Below are 21,928 nucleotides of genomic sequence, written 5' to 3'. Positions count from 1 at the left end.
TTCCTCCTTATGCTAGTCAAGATCAATAAAGGGAACACTCTCATCCCCTTGAAAGGAAGATGAAGTACATACTCCCCCAACCTCGGGCCTTTTCAGCTCTCCACCTAAGCTTTTGCCAATTCCTCCGCATTCTCTTTTGTCTCCAATTCTCCACTCAAATCCCCTTCGTCTGTCCCAGTGACCAATAGACACATCAATAGTCTCTGCAGATCAACCAATCACTACAAAACCTGAACTGAGCTGGCCATTATTTCCTGTACTATGTAGCACGTCTCTGCCGATCCTGGCTTGTTTTCCCTTTCGCCGAATAAGTATGACTCCGAGGCCCGGAGATCTGTCCGGTCTTTTCTCCCTTCTCTCCATCGCCTTCAAATCACTATCCCATTATCGATTGTGACGCCTTCGATTTACCATGGGTTACTCAGAAAGGCTGCAGCAGCCGGAGGATGCGATCCAAACAGTCCCGGATGAAGATATTGAGAAAAATACCGTACCCGCTCACGAGGAGAGACCGCCGACTGCAATATTGCCGCCTATTGACCCTGAGTTAGAGCGTCGAGTAGTAAGGAAATTGGACTGGCGTGTTCCAACATTATTGGGATTTTTCTGTATGCTTCGCACTGCAGACATTAAACGAACTTATACTCTAACCATGTGTGACGGTGGTATCCAGATCTCCTCGCTTTCCTCGATCGAAGTAACATCGGGTTCGTCTGCAATACCATCTTTAGACCTGCAAGTGAAATAGCACAACCGCTGACAATGTAAACCATAGCAATGCCAAAATCGCCGGCATGGAAGAGGACCTCGGCCTCAGTGGAAAAAGCTACGCCTGGCTCTTGACAATCTTCTATATTTCATATACAGTGTTTGAATTTCAAGCGCTGATGTGGAAGATTGTCAAACCGCACCAATGGGCTGCCTTCGTGGTATTCTCCTGGTATGAATCCCACATGCAATGCTGTCACTCGGCTGGAACTGCAATTGCAAATCTATGAATTATGGACTAACAAACGATGACAAGGGGTTTGATGGCGACTTGCCAAGCAGCCGTCAGTAATTGGCAAGGTATGATGGCGCTCCGGTTCCTGATGGGCGTCTTCGAGGCCGGCTTCGGTCCCGGTGTGCCCTATCTGCTGTCATTCTTCTACCGCCGCCACGAGCTGGGTCTCCGATGCGGTCTGTTTCTGTCTGCCGCGCCGCTGGCAAATACATTCGCCGGCGCCTTGGCCTATGGTATTACTTCGGGACATGCTGCGTTGGCGAATTGGCGATTGCTGTTCCTGGTTGAGGGTGTTCCGGTCTGCGCGGCGGCCTTGCTCGCTTGGTTCTACGTGCCAGATAGCCCGCTGGACGCTAAGTTCCTGACTGAGGAAGAGAAGGATGTTGCGCGTGCGCGTGCCCTGCAACAATCCGGGGAGTCTGATCGCAATGGCAAGATCCAATGGAAGGAATTAGCCATGACGCTTCTCGATGTGAAAGCGTGGATTACAGCAGTAAGTGGAACATCGGCATCATTGTGTGTGTTTTACGGACAATTTGCTGACGGTAACCCGTGTACCTAGTTGATGTACTTCAGCTGTAACGTCAGTTTTTCTTCTCTCCCCGTGTTCCTACCCACCATTCTCAGGGAGATGGGCTTCACAGCCATCAACGCCCAGGGGCTCACTGCACCTCCATTCTTCGCCTCATTTCTGGCGACAATCGTGACCACCTGGGTAGCGGATCGAATTCAACAGCGTGGATTGATGATCGCAGGTTTATCACTGGTTGGTGGCGTGGGGTACATCCTTTGCGCGACTTGCACATCAGTGGGTATCCGATATTTTGGTGTGTTCTTGGCGGCCTGTGGGATCTTCCCCTCGATCGCCAATATTCTGCCGTGGGTTCTGAGTGAGTCATTTCCTTTTCGGATTAGAGTTCCCTTTTTTTTTTTTGTAAAGGTCTTTTACTGACTGGACGTGTTACGTTGCTCATTGTACAGATAACCAGGGCTCCGATACACGCCGTGGTGGAGGTATTATCCTGCTGAACCTGATCGGTCAGTGTGGGCCTTTCCTGGGTACCAATATCTTCCCAGATGAACAAGCCCCCAGGTATGTGAAGGGCATGGCAATCTGTGCCGCTTTTATGTTCTTTACTACCCTCCTTGCTCTGTGTCTGCGTGTGCTCCTGGTATGGGAGAACCGATGTCTGGACAAGAAGTATGGGCCTCGCATTGAAGACCCGAAAGCTGTGGATGGCCCGGTAGCGGAGGATAATTACGGTGCCAATTACCGTTATGTACTGTGATTTTTGAATCCTTCAGAGATCACTGCACATTCTTGTCTGCTTTGCGTTCTCATATATATCCATGGATGCCCTGTGACGACTATGATGACTATGATGTCAGAAAGCCCAAGCTCTTCGAACGAATATTGAAATCTGTATATAGACTATATTTCCTGTCGAATTTACAGATGTACACGCGACTCCAGGTGGATCTCATTTCCGATAATGACTGTTCCCATTCTGTGATCCTGGTACATTGGCCCCCACGTACATATATAGTAGGTAGCCAGACATCGCATGTTGAACACCCAAATCTGTAGCCCAAACAGCGTGGTCCTATAGTATAAGAGTTATGTGTTATATTCCCTATTCAAGAAATCTACAACGTACAACATAGTTACCTTTCCTCGCGGGACCTACTCCGTGGGGCAAAGTAACAAGCCCGGGGCGGAACACTCCGGGCCAGTCATGAAGCCAAAGGCCAGAAGAGCTAGAAAAGCCAGAAAAGCTAGAAACGTCACTTGAGAGCATTTCATTCGTGCAACGTACAACATAGCTCACCGAGGAGTCCACCGGAAAACCGGATAGAGTCGGAGAATATGACATCTCGAGTGGGATGGCGGGGTATGACTGCATAAAAGGTTGGCCCTTTCTCCTTTCCATTCTTCTTCTCTTCTCTTCATATCATTCCACTGAATCTTCATTACAACAGTAACTATCTACCATTTATACTTGTATATCCGCAGGGCTGACTCTCGTTTAGATCCCAAACGGACAAGTACATACTGCCCTTCCTTTGGGAGCCATGGATACTCTTTGGCTGGGCACATTATCCCTTAGGGATCAAGGTATCTCAGGTAACTTCTGGGTGATGAGCCGGTGTTCGTTCTTGCGTCGGTGGTGAATCCAATGTCTCTCTCGGACATCACAGATTCATCATCGGCGTGGGTTCGTTCTGAGATTATACGGCCTTTAACTTGATCTGGATAATACCAGCGAAAGGATCATGCCCTCCCCTCCCCTTCCCCCCCAACTTGAGTAGTCAAACTAACCAAGGCTCAAAGTCAAATCTTCGACTTGATCTCTGAACCATTATGTCTCCTCCCGCTGCCATGTTTGAGTCTGCTACTGTTGCCCCTACCGGCATCAAGGGCAAGGTCATCGTCCCCGAGTCGGTGACTACTACCCTAACCGGCCAGGGCCAGTCAAAGCTCCTTGAACAGTTCGGCAACAAATGGGATGAGTTCAAGTTCGCCCCTATCCGCGAGAGCCAAGTCTCGCGCGCCATGACCCGACGCTACTTCCAGGATCTGGACAACTACGCCGAGAGCGATGTTGTCATCGTCGGCGCTGGTTCCTGTGGTCTGAGTACCGCCTACGTGCTCGCCAAGGCCCGTCCAGACCTGAAGATTGCCATCGTGGAGGCCTCTGTGTCGCCCGGTTAGTCTTGTCCCTATGGGAGCAGACTCTCTCGTAGTCCACCCAAACCAACACAGCGTCACTAACAAACACATAGGCGGCGGTGCCTGGCTGGGTGGTCAGCTATTCAGCGCCATGGTCCTCCGACGTCCCGCAGACGCCTTCCTGACCGAGCTCGGCGTGCCCTTCGAGGAAGAGCCCTCGAACCCCAACTTCGTGGTCGTCAAGCACGCCTCGCTGTTCACGTCGACGCTCCTGTCAAAGGTTCTCACCTTCCCGAACGTCAAGCTCTTCAACGCGACCTGCGTCGAAGACCTGATCACCCGTCCAGACGGCAACGATGTCCGCCTCGCCGGTGTCGTCGTCAACTGGACCCTTGTCACCCTCCACCACGACGACCACTCCTGCATGGACCCCAACACCATCAACGCCCCGGTTATCGTCAGCACTACTGGCCATGACGGCCCATTCGGCGCTTTCTGTGCTAAGCGTCTCGTCTCCATGAACGCTATTGAGAAGCTGGGCGGTATGCGTGGCCTTGACATGAATGCGGCTGAGGACGCTATTGTTAAGAACACCCGTGAGGTCGCTAAGGGTCTTATCATCGGTGGTATGGAGCTGTCGGAGATCGATGGCTTCAACCGTATGGGCCCTACTTTTGGCGCTATGGTTATGAGTGGTGTTAAGGCCGCTGAGGAGACTCTGCGTGTCTTTGAGACCCGTAAGCGCGAGTGTGCTGAGTAAATTCGCACTCTCTTGTGCTGGCTCGCTTTGTCGTTTCTGCCTGCTTCTTGATACTGGTGGACGGTGGAGGTTTATGTAGCTTTGATGATGACGATTTCTTAACAAATGCACTTCACGCTCATTTTGTGCAAATCCTCTTCCATTTGGACCTGTAGACAAGTATTTTATCTCGAGAAGTTGATCTTGCTTTCGAATTATGAATTAGTTTTGCCAGTCGAGGATAAGACTAGCGGGGCATGTTATACTACACTTTTGTAACCAATATAAAACATACAGATAAGCCACGCCATCAAGCCACGCCATCAAGCCGCATCTCACATGCATCATGCTCTTTCCACAAATCAGCTCGTGAAAAGGAAAACAATCAATCATTGCTCCGATCACTCTGCTTCTTTCGGAGCGGTACCTTCACCACTTTCCGCGGCAACCACCAAGCTCCTAGCATTTCTCACCTCCCACTCAAACTCCTTCAAGGCCCGCAATTCACCAGACATGAACAGTCCGCCAATCAAACCATCCAAAATCCCAGCGCCGAAGTTGAGCGTGCTGACCAGGACGAGGATGAAGCCGATGTACGTGCGGCTGCCAACCCACCAGACGCCGACCATGCAACCAATAGAAACCACAATAGACACCAGGAAATGCGCCAGGCGCCAACGGCGCTGAGAGCGTTCACGGTCAACGTATTTGTGAATGACCTGAACGATGTCGTCATATGTGTCTGGGGAAAGAGAAGCATTGGGGGAGACGGGCTTTGGGCTTGTTTTATGCAGGGAGGGAGAATTGGGAGAAGCTGGAGCAGAGTCTGTGGAGTGGGAGGGAGGGTATGTCGGTACCGAAGAACGGGTGATGACAGCCTCAACGGCGAAGTGGTCGCTCAGCGAGCAGAGAAGAGTGGGATGGCGCTGTGTCATGGATATCTGAACTGACTGGACAGACCAGGTAGATGGCGGGAATGCAGGCGGATAGCCACCGTCACCGATGAAGATATAATCCAGACGTTTGCCGCGCGGGTCAGGCGTGTCCTTGTCAACGACAATATCCTCACCCTTATCTAAGCGTTTACGCATCGCCTCAGTCCAGCGCCAGGTATTGAATGACCCATCGCACGTAGCTCCATTCTCGGTGAGATTGAACTCAGCGGTGGGAATCGGCCGATTCCGTGCTTTTTCAACAGGATCAATGGCAGCCGCAAGAGACGAGTCTGGGTGCAGCTCCCGCCAGGCATCGCGAACAGGGCTCTGCGCGGTGATAAGACGGTGCGCAAAAGAGGAAGGCAGCATGTTAAAGTCGCCCAATCCGATGACTAGGTGCCCGCGTTCCGCGGCGCCACGCATGAGCTTGGAAATCTCCCATGCCTGTGCGGTCCGGTGGCAGAGATAAGAGTCGTTCGGTTCGCGCTCATACGGCGCGTGCAGGTGGGTGCAGAACACCTCGGCGACGTCAGCGGTACCAGGACCGAACCGAACGCGCGCGCAGGCCACTCCTTTCCCCACGAACCAATCTCCTCGGAAGAATGCCGTTGGTCGGCCATTCAACGGGTATCCGAACATGCTGCTTTCTTCGATCGGCCATTTTGACAGAATCGCCAATCCCGCGCCAAATATGCCCCCGTAATAGAATTTCCCGTACGGCAGGATGTGTCGAGTCTGATCGCGAATGCTTTCATAATCCTTCTGGGTCCAACATTCTTGCAAACCGACTATCTCTGGCGGCGGGCTGGCTACTGCCAATTGCCGCCCAATCTCTGACATGCGTTCATGGCGGTACTTAGCGATGTATTTGAGACCCCAGCAGTTGAACGTGAGAATGCGGATGTCACTCGGAGCTTTGGAGGGGATAGGGCAGACCATTTGGCCCGATATTGACTGGAATGAGCTTTCACAGCTATTTCAAGTTTATTAAACGGACAGAAAGTGCTCGATAATGTGCTAAAACAACCCTGAAAGATATTGTTCCGCCTGATGGTCTACGAGTTCACGTGGTTGAATATGACGCAGCTGAGAAGCCTGCCTCCAGACTCACCGCCTTTATATTGTGCTTCGCGACGCGTCTGACATTTTCGGGTTCTACATTGACTTGTTGACCTTATTTCGGCGCATTCGTGTTTATTTGTTTTGGATGCTCTTGCGCATCCTATTCCAAAATGGACCGCGCCAATCCCCAGCCTCGCCGCCGGGACCCTCGCGCCCAATCTCCGGCCGAGTCTTCCTCCGACGAACTCGCTGCCGGCTCCGACCATGATGAAGCGGCACGCCGCCGAGCCAGCTGGACTCTGCAAAAGGGCATCACCCCACTGCGCCCGCAGAAGACCGGACGTCTGTACAGCGAGTCCGAGAGCCCTGATGAGCTAGCTGTGGATGCCGACGAGTACTGGCGTTCTTCACGCAAGCAGAACCAGCGCCGGTCCCCTTCTCCGATCGCCCGCCCTAGCATCCGTGACGACCTCTCTCAGGGCGAGTCGGATGATCTTGCCAGAGATGATGTAACTGGCTCAGACGACAACCAGGAGAGCGATGCCGACAACTGGTCTGACCGTTCTGCCACGCCTATTGCTCCTCCGCCGCCTCCTCCGCCTCCGCTGCCTCCCAAGCCAGAGCATCTGAACTACAAGGAGAAGTTTGTGATGCACGGCCACGTGCGCGGAGTGTCGGCTGTGCAATTCTCGCCCGATTGCTCTATGATTGCTAGTGCAGGTATGTATTATACTCATGTTCTAGTTACTACACGGCTTGATAACTGACTTTGCGCAACAGGCGCCGATGCAGCTGTCAGGGTCTGGGACACTGCGAGTGGTAGACTCATCCATATCTTTGAAGGTCATCTAGCTGGTATCTCTACTCTTGCTTGGGCCCCTAGCGGTGACTGGATTGCAACTGGTTCCGACGACAAAACGATTCGTTTCTGGAACGTGAACACCGTAAGAAAACCCATCTACCATTTTATGTTCCAGCGCCTCTTACTAATGTTTTGATACAGCTCAAGGCCCACACCAAGGTCTTTGATGGCCATCATAACTACGTGTATCAAATCGCATTCGCACCAAAGGGTAACATCCTTGTCAGCGGTTCCTATGACGAGGCTGTGTTCATGTGGGATGTTCGCCGAGCACAAGTCATGCGCTCTCTGCCAGCGCACTCCGACCCTGTTGCCGGTATTGATGTTGGGTTGGACGGAACCCTTATCGCGTCGTGTGCTCTGGACGGACTTATTCGTATCTGGGACACCCACAGTGGCCAGTGTCTCCGCACCCTGGTTATGGAAGATAACCCGCCTGCCACCTGCGTCAAGTTCTCCCCCAACGGCAGATACGTCTTGGCCTGGACCCTGGATGGCTGTATCCGGATGTGGGATTACGTCAAGAGCCGCGTCATCAAGACATTCCAAGGTCATGTCAACAATAAGTACAGCTTGTCGGGATGCTTCGGTAGATATGGGCCCCAGGGTGTGACCTACAAGCCGCCCTTGTGCTTCGCCGTCAGCGGCAGTGAGGATGGGTCTATTATCTTCTGGGATATTGTGAGCAAACAAATCTTGCAGCGCCTTACAGGTCACTCAAACGCTGTCCTTTGTGTTCACACGGGTACACTGGAAGGCAAGCGTCTGGTTGTGAGCTGTGGAGCGGACAAGACTGTTCGTCTGTGGGAGGAGGTGAATGAAAATGACGGAGGGCCTGACGACGATAGCTTCAGCGACACCACCCCTACACCTGAGTCTCACTCGCAAAAGAGCACCCCTGCGCATGATGCACATGGTGATGATGATATGACTGATGTCTCTGCTGTGCATTCCATTGCTGCTACCCCGGCGGAAGATGTGACTATGACATGATCTTTGTCATTTATCTAACGATTTTTCTTTCTTTCTGGGTGGGCGAGTCTTTTCGAGAAAAGGAAAATACCCCGGCGTCTGGAGTTGTTCACATATGGACGATCTGTTTTTCCCTGCTGTTTTCACAGCTTGGGCTTTCATTATGGCCGATGATACGTCATCTGCTTGATACATGTACTTGCATTGCATTCCAACATGTGACATATCGAGCGAATGTAATTATCTAGAGGCTGATAATTCAATTTTTCACTCTTCACATTTGAGTAGCAGAGCTTAGTTCGTCTTTGGATCGGTAAAAGTGGCATCTTCTGGGTCGCCTTACTGTTCTTACGCCAACATGGATCCATTTTCTTTGTTGATAGAAGGCGGGAGCCACCTATATGACTTGGCGGGCATTGGAAAACGATGATATCCCTATCGAAAGGGAACGTCAGCTCTATATGAATGCAGCAAAGGCTGCAAGGAATATATTGACGCAGTGCTGCATTGCCACTATCTTTACCCCCACTAGTTAGTGAGTGTCTAGTAACTATCTAGTCAGGTCTATCTGAGAGTAGATGCAGTGAATCACAGCTCACTTCTGACTGTTTCTGGAAGTATGATATATGGATCCGTTCAACGTGACGACAGCTTTGTTATTTGAGAAGGATCTAGCAATATTCATGTGGCAGAGTATCTACCTCAAATGGCTACGACCTACCCAGATCTTCAGTCTCATCACATAGTATATTCATTTTCATCTTAGGATCATAAATGGGTTTATTCTGCTAGCATGTTGCCTGCAACTTCCCACACTATGTTGTATATACCTGACACTAATCGCATGATACAAACAAGCTGTCCGAAAACAATGACCTGACAGATGCCCGGAACCAATGATTGCAGCAGGTCACTAGATACAGTCAATGAACAGTATTGTGAATATTTCTACTATAATGCACATTGGAACCAATTGTCCGCCATGTGACATGGAGGCCATAAAATAGTTTGTACAAAACTAATACTGCAATGGAGTTTCACTCCAATGCCCTATATATCCATATAGTTTATGTTTGTCATGACATGCAGAATAAATCTGGTTGGATGATTGAACATACAGCCCCAAATGAACGCTCAACGCCGAAAATCGAAGGGTATCTCTTTCAACAAGCCATCTAATTGCGGACGACTTGGCTCGCTGTAGCAGATGCAAGATCTTCCGACTCGCTGGGTGCCAGACCAGACCCTAAATTACCAGCCCAGCCAGCGGGAGGTGTGCCATATGACTGAACAGACCGAGCCCCATCAACTTGCTTGGTATCTGTTTTCCCAGCCATGGAAGGCCGAGCAGGCGTCTGTGTCTTCCTCAGCCCGTCATCATTCAAAAACCGACGAAGTGACTCCTTGCCAACCTTATTATCAACCACCACCAGTAGTTCATCGTATGTAATTTGAGGATTCGCATGGAAAGCTTCCCGGATTCGGGCTCGATCCTCGTCCTTCAGCTTCGACGGTCGGCCAGAGCGGGCTAGTGAGTGGTTATTGACTCGGTTGCTTTCTCGGAGGATGGTGGATTTGATGGTTGAGAGGGGGATATGCGGGTATTCATCATGGATTTGTTTGTAGGTCCATTTGGCGGTGGTTCTGAGCACACAGAGCCGGGTGCGAATGAATGGATCGAGTTCGGCCCCACGTCGACGAGATCTTTTCTCGGTTTTGTCTGGGGTCTCCGGCTTCTCGAGCCCCTCGGGCCCCATGGTAGCGAGCTTGTGCCTGGAGAGGGACGTGATGAGGGGTGAAATGGGTGTCTTTGGTTGTCAGCCACGATGTAGTAGGCGGTGTGGATATTACATTTTCTGCTGTGTGCTCTAATAGGAAGGTACGAAGTATATACCTTCCATTTTTGTATTCATTCAGGTGTTCGCCTTGTACAAGTAACAGGTAGGTGAGTTTGCTTGTAGTATAATCGATTATGCTTGACATAGTGTTTATTCTGTGGTTTGCGACCGTTATTGATTATTTCAACATCTAGTGATAGTAGGAAACAAGACATTAAAAAGGATACATATATTGTTGCAGTATGAACATAATTTTCTCGCCAGCCAGGATTATCTTGAGCTTGGATACCAAAATAATTAAAATCCAATGCTGTGCCCAGGTGAAGGACAGAAGCCGTACTCCGTATAAACGGCAGACTATTTTTTACAACATTTGGATAATTGGGGGGTTTAGAGAAAAAAAGGTATCTACAATATATGATTTACCTGGACCTTAACTCTAGACCTCGTATTTTAACTCTTAAGTGGGAAATCTTTTATGTTGTTTTCATTAATACTCCGTAGATTATCTATTCTTTGGTGGGACTTTTCCTGAAGACGGGATCAGTCCCCTATTTTGGAGTTGCTCCATTATTTAAGATCATCCAAGGAAGGGTTTGCTCATTTTGGTGACAATCAACCTGAAACCATGAAACATATATATTTGCAAGGCTTTTCTACAGATTGCTCGGTGACTGCCCTCCAACAACAAGCTAGTTCGTACAGAAGACGGATCTCGGGAGTATACTCTACAGATTATGTATGGACAACTAGCAAGCATGGTGGAAGGCCCCGGGCTACCAGAGGCTGTCAGTGATAATCACAACAATAATTGCTGGTGTCCATATGGAGTACAACACAGACTGCCAAAGACGATAAGAATAGATCTTGGTGATTTAGGGTGGCACTCTAGAGCTTGGCCCTGTCTCACATTGATGATCGGGCCATAGGGTGAACCCACATAGGTCTCAAATTTAATTGTTTTTACACGCTCATAGTTTCCAAGATGTATGTGCAGTACGCAAATGTGATTCCTACAACATACAACATTAGTTCTGGACTCGATTGATTACATGCATCATAACAAGATTTCCAAGAACATTATGTGTCCATCTAGAAGCCTGTAAGGGGTCCACTGGCAAGTCTAGAACTGGGATTGTGTGAGGATCTTCGATCGGCGCTCCAATCCTAAGCCCTGTAGCTTTCTCCCATCCTTGTGTATGCGACGCCTGCCCCGCGAGGGGCACACGTCATACATAAGTTGTATCTGAGCACTGTGATGGGCATGCCTGATTCGTGAAGAAGTGGATTATGGATACAGAACATTCAAGTTTCGGTTCTGCAGGTACCGCTATCCCCGAATACTGTACCGCCGTACCTTGCGCCGACGTAATAATGTATGAATTAATTTGAATGGTCGAATCATAATTCGTAAACACGAGAGGCAATTGACATCCCGTGTTGCTGTGGCTGGTGTGGCGTTTGGAAACCCCTTGGAGGAATGTGTGTTCCATGGGTGGGCGACCGGGAGAATTTTTAGCGCCCACTCCTTTGGGTCATCTTAGGCAGGAACCTTGGTAACTTGAGTAGTTAACCTTGGGTTGAAATGGTCTGGTGGGAACCTTGGAAGCTTTAAATATGAGCTTCAACTGCTTATGTATGTACGGAGTACATTGACTCCTTTTCTAACTGACGCGGTTAGACCATATTTTGGGAAATAATACGAGAGAAGAAAAATAAAAGATATAAATACCCAAGCCTAATGGAAATAGTAACATACCGAGCGTTAGGTCTAGACTGAAACGGGGGGGCCAATCAGTCCCAAATTCAGGGGGCCAAGTTTTTAGACTAATCGTGTAGTAATTCTACGATCCAGCCCTGGGAGACTTCTCTTTTCCTCTTCCACAGATCATCGCATTGCGAGAGGGGGAATCTCATTCACTAATTCCCAGCCGCTTCCTCTCTCCTACTACTCTCGTTCACTGTCTGTCGCTCAATTATTTACAGCACTTGGTTACTCGAAGAACCAGTGTCTCACAATCCCACTACGTCCTTGCGACCGTTCGACTCATTTATTATTATTTATCTTTTGATTTTTTTCCTCTAGCGGGTTGATCCTGCTTTTCCATTTGACTTTTACCCCCTGTGCACCTACCCACAGTCGCTCCATATATCGTTACCACCCGTCCGATCATCGCGCGAGTCGATCCCTACATCCTTGATGAATACGCGCCTCCTTGGTTCAAACTGTTAGATTGAGATTGGTATAACATATTGAACATCAATTGTGCCTGGCCAACATGCAGAACTTCATCTGGGCTCTGCTAGGCCTGGCCATCGTGCCTCAAGCCCTGGCAGCCGACACCCTATCCACGAGCGGATTCAATCTGTGCATGACCGACTCGGCAATCAATGTCCAAAAGATGGATGTCACCTACACTCGTTCTACTGGAGTAGTTGTCTTCGACGTGGCTGGTACCAACGCGATGAAACAGAATGTGTCGGCGGCTATCACCGTCACTGCCTATGGCAACGAACTCTACCGCAAAGAATTTGATCCCTGCGGCAACGACATCCATGTTGAAGAACTTTGCCCCGTCCCCAAGGGCACTTTCAAGGCGAGCGGATCCATGGAGGTTCCGGCCGAATATGCTAGCCAGATCCCTGGTATCGCATTCAACATGCCCGACTTGGATGGTCAGGCAAAGCTTATCCTTAAATCCAAGGAAGGAAGCCACAGTAACGTGGCGTGCATCGAATCTCAACTATCCAACGGCCACACCACTAACGTCGGCGCGGTCAAATATGTCTCGGCAGGCATTGCGGCAGGCGCTCTAGCACTGAGCGGTGTCTCTGCCGTCGGCTCGGCAGGAGCTGCTGGATCAACGACATCCAGCCCTGGATTTGGCGATGTAATGGGCTGGTTCCATTCCATGGCCACCAATGGCATGCTCAGTGTCGCCTACCCCCAGGTCTATCGCAGCTTCTCCTCGAATTTCATGTGGAGTACTGGTATGATCCCCTGGCCTGGTCTGCTGCAGTCCATCGACAACTTTCGGGCGGCCACGGGTGGTAACTTGACCACGGAAAGCTATGAGTACCTGAAGAATCAATCTATGACGCATAGTAGCTCATCGTCCACCAACACAACGAAACGGAGCTGGGATTACACCCTCGAATTCGGCCAGATGGTCCGTCGCTCGGTTGAAGCCTCCGCCGATGATAGTGTTTCGGAATCGGACAGCTCTTCGGACAGTGACGAATCATCGAGCACGGTCAGCGACCTGAAGCAAGTCGCTCAAGATCTGATGGTTCCTTCTGCCGATGTTTTCATGACTGTTCTCGTGATCTTCGCCATCGTTATTGCTGTGGTTGTCGTCGGTATTCTTTTAATGAAGGTCGTCCTGGAAGTGTGGGCGCTGTATGGCAACTTCCCTGACAAGCTGTCCGACTTCCGGAAGGATTATTGGGGCTTGATGGCACGGACAATCACCAACATGATCCTTGTGCTTTACAGTATCTGGGTGCTATACTGTGTCTACCAACTACGAAAGGGTGATTCCTGGGCAGCAAAGCTGCTGGCTGCGATAACTCTCTCTCTCTTCACAGCGCTACTTCTTTTCTTTGCGATTCGCATCGTCTACATGGCTCGCAAATACAAGAAGGCCGAGGGAGATACCGACAGCCTGTACGAGGATAAGGAAACATGGAGAAAGTACAGTCTGTTCTACGACAACTACAAAAAGGACTTCTGGTGGCTCTTCATTCCCGTCATTATATACGCATTGGTCAAGGGTTGCATCATCGCCGGTGGCCAGGGCCACGGTCTGTTCCAAAGCGCCGGACAGCTCGCCTGCGAAATCCTTCTGTTGGGACTCTTGGTGTGGAGCCGCCCATATGCCACCAAGGCATCAATGGGAATCAACATCGCTGTCCAGGTCGTCCGTGTTCTGTCCATTGCATGCGTCCTGGTCTTCGTCGAAGAACTCGGTCTTTCCCAAACAACAAAGACCGTCACCGGCATTGTCCTCATTGTCGTGCAGTCTACTCTCACTGCAGTCCTCGCTATTCTCATTGCAGTCAATGCGTTCATCACTTGCTGCCGTGAGAACCCACATGCTAAGGCGAGAAGAGAAGCTGGTAAGTCAAAGCTACCTTGTGATATGCGTCCCATCCCAACATGTGCATATACTAACGATCCCTTTCTTAAAGAAAAAGCAAACCGCGACATCGACGACCTCACTCCTCTGGACGCCCGAGACTCCCTCCTGATGGACCACCCACAGCGCAAGGAGTACGCCGAGATGAGCAACTTCAACTTCACCGGCCCATACGAGTCTTATCGAGACGAGCCCAAGCGAGCCGGATCACCTGGCAGCAACGAACGCGATGGCCTAGTTTACAATGACTACGGTGTAGCGCACGGACGCAGCACAAGTCCCGACAGCCACCGCTCGCGAAGCTCCATCGAAGGCCGTCATCCCACAGCCCCGGGCTACGGGATGGCATATTAAAAGAAAAGAAACAACAAAAAAGAATAAAAAACAACCAACGAAAGCGTCACAGACTTGATATGACGTTACACTTCTTTCTTCTCTCGCATATTTCCACCTTCCTTCCTACTCGACCTTCTTAGATCTGACACGCGCGCTGTGGCTTGGGAGTTACTTTTTTTTGACGGTTTTAGCGTGCTTGAAAATGGCGATCTTCCCGCCTTTAGATGCATCTTCTTGTGTGATATCACTTCCATTCTTTTTTCATCTTGTCTCTATACATACCTCATTCATTACCATGTTTACCATCTATCCATTTATATTACAGCTTGCAATTGATGAGCATTTCTTGTATATTGATTTTTTAATCTTCCCTGTGTCTTATTGATATATAGTCTTGTGGCCCTGGAAATGAGTATATTGCTTCAAAAGTACCATGGACTACATATTCTTAGAACTTGGCCCCAACAGCAGCCCGAGGTTGAGTTCGAGTATTCCATCCCTTCTTAGCATTAAGCATTGGAACATGACCCCATAGTATCTTGAACCCTGTATAACTGCCTCGTAACCTATCATTCGTACATGTAGTTGAGACAGGTCTACAGATAGAAACGTTGGTATATATAATGGAAGCGCGATGGATAGGTAGAAAGAGCAACTCAAAGCGACGAGTCCTTTACCTGAACAATCTTGTGAAAACAAATTACTACCTGGTAATTTTGTTCTTAACATGCTGCAAGCTGGGTGGTTACATTGTCGGTAGGGTCTCACAAACGTGCTAAAAGATCTATGAACTGGGTTTTGAATGATGCGCCTACTGGTCAATCTCTCCAGTCACGTGGATCGTGTGGCCCTATCTGGAAGACAGCCCATGCAAATAAAAACAAGGATTCTGAGATCAAATATGCATCTATGTCTAGCTAGAAGTAGCTTTAATTCCAAACCAGTAAATTGAAGTACACATAAGAGCCCTGCGTGGCTTGGTTGAGACCTGTCACGCTGGTTCCCACAGGCACCATGGAGGAGCCACAACTTCTGCAGCTTTGTATATTGAAGTTTTTTCCTTCGAACACCGAGGACCCTACGCCCTACGCCCTACGCCCTACACCCTACACCCTACCCCACGCCCTACCGCCTACGTGATCATCCACAACATAACTCGAATGAGCACTATCGACTTTTGATTGTGAGGCTATCTCCACAACAAAAAGTAGTGTATCGCCGAGCTTCAAACGAAGATTGAAGACGGGCCCTCACCGATTACCGAACAATTTCCCTCCCGCTTAGCGCGGATAGCTTCAACCCAAGCTTCCAACGTTGATCCTCAAACCTCGACCCTCGCGAACAGAAACACAAAGGCACCGGACGAGATAACCTTGAAGTGAAGTCAAAGAGTATGGGAAACGCCAATACAAACAGCTCGCCGGTTGTCCACTTCGCCCTGGCTGGAGGCCACGCAATTATCAATCCATGAGGCCCAAAATCGCTGGCCTCAGGTAAAAAAAAGACTTAAAAAACACATGAAAGAAACGAAATCGTATCTGAAAACGAGAAGAGACTAGATGCGTCACTTAAAATGGCCATAATAAGCAGATTAGCGCTGGTAAGGATGGAAGGCACGGTGTCCACCTCGGCCGCCACCACGGTAGTTCGCACCAGGCTTGCCGGCGTTACGGGGTCCAGTGGGGGCATTAGCGGGCGCAGTGCTCTGGGGCTGAGTGGTTCCTGTTTGACAGAAGTGTTAGTTAATGTGAACAAATGAAATAAGAACGGAATTGGGATGAAAGGGTCATAATATGCAAAGACTCGTAAGAATCACATACCACTACCCGAACTTCCAATGCGTCTCATACCTGCTGGTCCGGTCGGGACGTGAGGCTGAGGAACTTCATCGTACATGCCCTCCCACGAAGTTGGGCCACCCTGCTGCTGGTAAGGCGAGAAACCGCGAGGGTCCATCGAACGGTTCATCTGCTGTTGTTCATACTTCTGCTGCTCGAAGGCAATCTGCTCAGTGGCGTTGTATCCCGGTCCAGCCTGTCCTCTGGCTGCGTTTGGGGTTCCGTTGTTGTAGTTGGCAGCCATAGCGGCGGCGTTGGGAGTGGGGCTGGCGGAATCGCTGCCTGGACCACCGGGGGTGTTGGCTTGGTTGGGCTGCATCATGGCGGTGTTCATCATGTTGGGCATAGTCTGCTGGGAGCCAGGGCTCTGAGGGCCAGGGCTCATAGTACCTTGCTGCTGCGCACCCATTTGCTGTTGCTGTTGCTGGCGCATCTGCATCTGCTGCTGCTGCTGCATCTGCTGCATTTGTTGCATCTGAGCCATCATAGCGGGGTTCATGTTCATAGCGCCACCCATGTTCATACCGGGCATTCCTCCCTGACCAGCAGCCATCTGATGCTGCAAAACGGTAAAGTACTGTTGCATGCGTTGCCAGTATTGGGCCATCATCTGAGGAGTCATGGTACTACCCTGTCCCTGCTGAGCGGCTTGCTGCTGACCTCCGTCGTTCTGGTTTTGGTCGCGGTATCCTCCGGCGCGGTGGCCTCCGCGTTGATCGTTGTTCTCACGCAGGTTGCCACGGGGCTGTGCCTTCTTGACCTCGATTGGCTTGCCAAGAATCTCAAGAGGACGGGAGAGAGCCTTCTCAACAGCAGCATCACCGTCAAAAGTAACGAAACCAAATCCGCGGGGACGTCCAGTGTCCTTGTCCATCATAAGAGTAGCATCCACAACACGGCCGAACTGCATAAAGAATTGCTTAAAGTCCTGCTCGGTAGCCTCCTGGCTAACGCCGCCAACGAAAATCTTCGAAGTCTTCTCCTGTTCATCGCGAGGAATAGCACGCTTGGGATCAATCTTCGATATTGGTCAGCAAACAGTTCATTTTTCCCTAATTGTCCCAACTGTGAGATAGTTCTTACAATCTTTCCATCCAGATAATGCTCCTTCACCATCACAGTATTGACAGTCTTAGCGTCACGGAAAGTCAAAAATCCAAAGCCGCGAGAGCGTCCAGTGGCGCTATCCCTCATTACGGTGCACTCCTGAACCTCACCGAATTGAGAAAAGTAGTCACGGAGGGACTCTAAACATCAAGATATGTTAGCTAGATCACGCGTTTTCCGCGTAACAAAGACATATTTACCGTCTGTAGTTTCCCAGTTCAGACCACCGATGAACATCTTTCTAACCATTGAGTAGTCACCGGTTAGCGAACGTTCAGAGCAAAGACGATAAGCAGAATCTCCAGGGGAACGATATTCAACGAGCGACATGACGATGAAGAAGACAATGTGGTAGAAAATAATAATGAGGGTAGGAAGTAAATCAATGTGCAAAGGTGGCGGGGTCTTGCTATTCATGGGCTATTCGAGTGCGAAAAGCTTTCGCTATTCTGAGCATAACCGCCCAAAACAGGGCAGGTGCTAGGTCGGTACATGACCCTTGTAACTCGTAGTCACTGTCAATGTATACTTGTATGGTCTTGAGAGACTTTGATGTTCATGACCGGGATTTAACGTCAAGCCCACTGGTTTACATGGGCCATGCTGAATTCATATCCTCCTCTTTCTGAACTGCTCAAGCCGGGGACAGGCGAGATGAGAAGCGTGGAGGTGCAAGTATTTCAGTCGTAAAAAGTGAATTGTCACTGTCTGTCTGTCTGACCCGTGAAAACCTTTGCCTTGTCTAACACAGAGTCCCAAGCTAGATAGCTACTTCTGCTCTGCCCTATCAAGGTATATCGACAGGAAACTATATAGTATCCGCTGTACTATATATCGTTTGTGACAAAGGTCCGTGGGTGGCGGTTGATTTGCGCAAGAAATTGTCTTGATCAAGGGCTCCAGGCGATGTGCCCTTTGAGCTTCTGCTGGATTCCGGGGCAGCAAATGCTAGAGTATCCCGATATGATCCGTAGACTTTGGTGGACGTTGGTGGTTGTGTGATGGCGTTCCTCGAACTGATATGTTGATTGGCCGCCGAGCCCGCATTTTGTTTTCCCTCCATTTCAAGGTTGAAGACGCGAGCGCCATCAACCAACCGGTAAAATTTTCCTCAAAATAGCCCATACTCCACAGCCCAGAGAGATCATAACCCGCAGATATGAGACTCCTTCCTGCACCCAGAATTGTAGTTGAACCCATGAATAGCAATTGGCGTCACCAGGCTTGTACCAGCGAGGTAAAGCCCCAAACCAGACGAATACATGCAACTGGGTAGAGTTCGAATGCGGAGATGTAAAGAAATGCAATTAGTGGACTTACCCGTCTTCTTTGATTCCTGTTCCATGAGACTCGGCTTCGACAGGAGGGGGTGCCTGGGTAGTGGCAGGGGTGCCATAAGCGTTTCCGGAGCCATTGTGATAACCCGGGTCAAACTCTGAAGGCTGAGCAGGTTGCGATTCATATGTGCTGACAGGGGCAGGGGCGAAATCCTGTCCCGCACCCTCTCCAGCAGGAGCAAGGTTGGTCGCGCCTACATCAGTAGGCTTTGGCGCCTCAGCGGCTGCAGTGGTACGATTGGTAGACTCATCGGCATCGTAACTAAAAATTGAAGTTTGATCAGAAATCCGTTATTCAGTGTGAAGTGAAGTAGAAAACATACAGATCAGCGAAGAGATCATCTCCATCCTCTGGGTCAGCCATGATAACACAGTGAGCAGTCAATAAAGCGATAAGACAGCTAGTCAAGGGAATAAGCGTAACCCTAGTAAATCAGAGTAGAAGCAAAACAGAACTAAGAAGAAGAGCGAAAATCTTGTGAGCGGGAGAAGAGAAGAAGAGAAGTCCAACCGCGGGAGTCCCCAAGCGGAGCGCTTATGTAATGCCGTTGTCTTCACGACTCGGGACGAAAGCTAGACATTCTGGATCTATACATGCTTAGAACCTACAGTATTGCTTTGATTTGTCCTTTATTTCGAGTTTATCCCTCCTAAATATGGTCTATTGATCTTCTATTTTGTTCCTACATGGCCTGGCTGCAGGATACGGCATTCCTCCCATCACAGTGCCACCCCGCACGTGTATCAGACTCCCGCATGAGCACACCACTTTCGGAATCCCCATACAATGGCGAACAAAAAAGGGCAGCAGGTATGTTAATCTTCCCAACCTTAAAGCTTTCTTGAATCCTTCTCTGCTGGCCATTGAGCTAACCGCATCCCTAGGAAATGGTCCAGCTTGGTTCGTATCTTTAGCCTCTCCTTCGCATTTTAATCGCAGCTATAGCTTACATGGCCTTTCTTCCCATTTTGCAGACAAGTCGGAGTAAGTGAAAGCTTTATATGCCCTCTTCTACAGCTGTAGAAGTACCCACAAGGTCGAATGCTAACATCTTCGAAGACGTTCCGAATCACCATTCTGGGCTGGCCGAAGTACGCCCCTAAGCCAGGGATCATCGAAGTTCTATGGCTCGAATACTGTTGTTGGCGCATCGTACTCGCATGCCAATATTGTACAGTATGTTAGCAATGCATCCTACAGATCCAGCAATTGGTCGGAAACAATGACTGACAAGTGTCTTTTTTTTGGTAGACCTACCTCGGCCCCGAAAACACCGCCGAAGCCATCAGCGACAAATACTCCATCGAACCTGGCTCGCAGGGCAGGAAACCTGGTCGCCTCACCTCCCCGGCAACCCTACCCCGGCATTATGACCGAAGGGGTCGACGAGTGGAGTCGTGACCCCACGGAAGATGATGATGAAGAAGATGATGACGACGAGATTGTTTATGATGATGACGAAGATGAATTCGGACTCCCTAGTCTTGCTAGTATGAGGAGGAAAAAATCCGCGCCTCTTAAGGCCCAGAATATTGATTTCAGTGGTGGGGCAGGCAACCCCTCAACCCTTGGGTATGGATTGGCAGCTGCCAACAGGCAACGCGCGAATAGTGCAGATATCGCGGAAGAGCGTGGTGCCCCGATGTATCCAACTGCTCGCAAGGGAGAAGGGAAGATCCTGCGGCCTCAATACAAGGACATCTTACAAGGTATGTACGAATTGATCACAGAAAAAAGCAGGGCAATGCTGACAGTTATAGACCCTGCTAATGCTTTGAACCTCATCAACCACTCCCCACCTCCTATAGATGCTTCGCCCAAAGACAGGGACATCCATTCGAGTCGCATTACGCGAATCAACAAGTTCAAGCGCATCCTACAAGCAAGTACGGTATCTCCTACTGAACTGCGAGATCTCGCTTGGTCAGGTGTCCCGGAAGAAGTGCGGCCAATGACTTGGCAGCTTCTCCTTGGCTATCTTCCTACAAATAGTGAACGACGTGTCTCTACTCTGGAACGGAAGCGTAAGGAGTACCTTGACGGAGTCCGGCAGGCCTTTGAACGAGGCAGCGGGTCAAGCTCTGCAAATCCGCCTTCAAACAAGGGCCGCGGGAGAGGACTTGACGAGGCAGTATGGCACCAGATTAGCATTGATGTCCCGCGCACCAGCCCCCACATTCCGCTGTACGGCTATGAAGCCACCCAGCGGTCTTTGGAACGCATCCTTTATCTCTGGGCCATTCGACACCCAGCAAGTGGTTATGTTCAAGGTATCAATGATCTAGTCACACCATTCTGGCAGGTCTTCCTGGGCGTTTACATAACCGACTTGAATGTTGAAGAAGGCATGGACCCAGGCCAATTGCCTCGAAGTGTGTTAGATGCGGTGGAAGCGGACACTTTTTGGTGTCTGACCAAGCTGCTGGATGGTATCCAGGACAATTACATTTATGCCCAGCCTGGCATCCACCGACAGGTCAGGGCACTACGAGACTTGACAGTGCGCATCGATGCAGCACTGGCAAAGCACCTTGAGCAAGAAGGTGTGGAATTTATGCAATTTAGTTTCCGATGGATGAACTGCTTGCTCATGCGGGAAATGAGCATCAAAAATACGATACGCATGTGGGACACGTACATGGTATGTTTCCCCCTAGGGAACTTTTTTTTTTTGCATGATACTGATCGTCATTCTAGGCTGAGGAGCAGGGCTTCTCTCGATTCCACCTCTATGTCTGCGCCGCATTCTTGGTCAAATGGACGGATCAATTGGTCAAGATGGATTTCCAGGTACGATTTCCGAGGTGAATATCGTCACTATTAGACAGTAACTAACGTTCTTTCAGGAGGTCATGATGTTCCTCCAGGCATTGCCAACGAAGGGTTGGACCGAGAAAGATATTGAGCTCTTACTGAGCGAAGCATTTATCTGGCAAAGCCTGTTTCAAGACTCGCGTGCTCATCTCCGGCCTGCTGGTGATGAACCTCCTGGAAATGGTATCTTTTATTGATAGTAATCATAATTCATGACCCGAATTCTCAACTTCTGTTTTCGGATGCTTTTCCCCGGGGCAGACATGATCTGTCT

General features: G+C 49.8%; 9 protein-coding genes across 9 annotated transcripts; 5 read left to right on the top strand and 4 right to left on the bottom strand.

Annotated features, from left to right (window-relative positions):
* Positions 1-412: 412 nt before the first annotated feature.
* Positions 413-2,292, top strand: N7489_011163 (putative MFS transporter; the record flags this gene model as incomplete). Its single annotated transcript, XM_056716912.1, has 5 exons — positions 413-711; positions 776-940; positions 1,025-1,496; positions 1,566-1,893; positions 1,985-2,292. The coding sequence occupies 5 exons, from the start codon at positions 413-415 to the stop codon at positions 2,290-2,292; spliced, it is 1,572 nt and encodes a 523-aa protein (XP_056564534.1).
* Positions 2,293-3,034: 742 nt separating this feature from the next.
* Positions 3,035-4,434, top strand: thiA (thiamine thiazole synthase; the record flags this gene model as incomplete). The annotated part of the gene is made up of 3 exons (XM_056716911.1): positions 3,035-3,119; positions 3,336-3,711; positions 3,788-4,434. Exons 2-3 carry the CDS (start codon positions 3,366-3,368, stop codon positions 4,432-4,434), a joined length of 993 nt encoding a protein of 330 aa, XP_056564533.1. The 5' UTR covers positions 3,035-3,119; positions 3,336-3,365.
* A 380-nt stretch (positions 4,435-4,814) lies between these two features.
* Positions 4,815-6,287, bottom strand: N7489_011161 (inositol phosphosphingolipid phospholipase; the record flags this gene model as incomplete). Its single annotated transcript, XM_056716910.1, has 1 exon — positions 4,815-6,287. The coding sequence occupies one exon, from the start codon at positions 6,285-6,287 to the stop codon at positions 4,815-4,817; it is 1,473 nt and encodes a 490-aa protein (XP_056564532.1).
* Positions 6,288-6,580: 293 nt separating this feature from the next.
* N7489_011160 (WD40 repeat domain-containing protein) lies at positions 6,581-8,265 on the top strand (the record flags this gene model as incomplete). The annotated part of the gene is made up of 3 exons (XM_056716909.1): positions 6,581-7,130; positions 7,191-7,354; positions 7,414-8,265. The coding sequence occupies 3 exons, from the start codon at positions 6,581-6,583 to the stop codon at positions 8,263-8,265; spliced, it is 1,566 nt and encodes a 521-aa protein (XP_056564531.1).
* Positions 8,266-9,419: 1,154 nt separating this feature from the next.
* Positions 9,420-10,001, bottom strand: N7489_011159 (helix-turn-helix domain-containing protein; the record flags this gene model as incomplete). The annotated part of the gene is made up of 1 exon (XM_056716908.1): positions 9,420-10,001. The coding sequence occupies one exon, from the start codon at positions 9,999-10,001 to the stop codon at positions 9,420-9,422; it is 582 nt and encodes a 193-aa protein (XP_056564530.1).
* Positions 10,002-12,361: 2,360 nt separating this feature from the next.
* On the top strand, positions 12,362-14,575 carry N7489_011158 (transient receptor potential ion channel family protein; the record flags this gene model as incomplete). Its single annotated transcript, XM_056716907.1, has 2 exons — positions 12,362-14,201; positions 14,274-14,575. The coding sequence occupies 2 exons, from the start codon at positions 12,362-12,364 to the stop codon at positions 14,573-14,575; spliced, it is 2,142 nt and encodes a 713-aa protein (XP_056564529.1).
* Positions 14,576-16,148: 1,573 nt separating this feature from the next.
* Positions 16,149-17,919, bottom strand: N7489_011157 (uncharacterized protein; the record flags this gene model as incomplete). Its single annotated transcript, XM_056716906.1, has 4 exons — positions 16,149-16,279; positions 16,378-17,413; positions 17,479-17,642; positions 17,703-17,919. 4 exons carry the CDS (start codon positions 17,917-17,919, stop codon positions 16,149-16,151), a joined length of 1,548 nt encoding a protein of 515 aa, XP_056564528.1.
* A 727-nt stretch (positions 17,920-18,646) lies between these two features.
* On the bottom strand, positions 18,647-19,203 carry N7489_011156 (uncharacterized protein; the record flags this gene model as incomplete). The annotated part of the gene is made up of 3 exons (XM_056716905.1): positions 18,647-18,674; positions 18,823-19,101; positions 19,163-19,203. 3 exons carry the CDS (start codon positions 19,201-19,203, stop codon positions 18,647-18,649), a joined length of 348 nt encoding a protein of 115 aa, XP_056564527.1.
* A 323-nt stretch (positions 19,204-19,526) lies between these two features.
* N7489_011155 (GTPase-activating protein GYP1) lies at positions 19,527-21,851 on the top strand (the record flags this gene model as incomplete). Its single annotated transcript, XM_056716904.1, has 7 exons — positions 19,527-19,650; positions 19,725-19,824; positions 19,900-20,016; positions 20,092-20,549; positions 20,601-21,481; positions 21,538-21,630; positions 21,687-21,851. The coding sequence occupies 7 exons, from the start codon at positions 19,527-19,529 to the stop codon at positions 21,849-21,851; spliced, it is 1,938 nt and encodes a 645-aa protein (XP_056564526.1).
* Between the last annotated feature and the right edge of the window lie 77 nt (positions 21,852-21,928).

Source organism: Penicillium chrysogenum (genome assembly GCF_028827035.1).
Source record: "Penicillium chrysogenum strain IBT 35668 chromosome Unknown utg000005l_segment0_segment0, whole genome shotgun sequence".
In the NCBI taxonomy this organism is placed as follows: domain Eukaryota; kingdom Fungi; phylum Ascomycota; class Eurotiomycetes; order Eurotiales; family Aspergillaceae; genus Penicillium; species Penicillium chrysogenum.
This window is presented reverse-complemented; position numbering and strand designations above follow the sequence as displayed.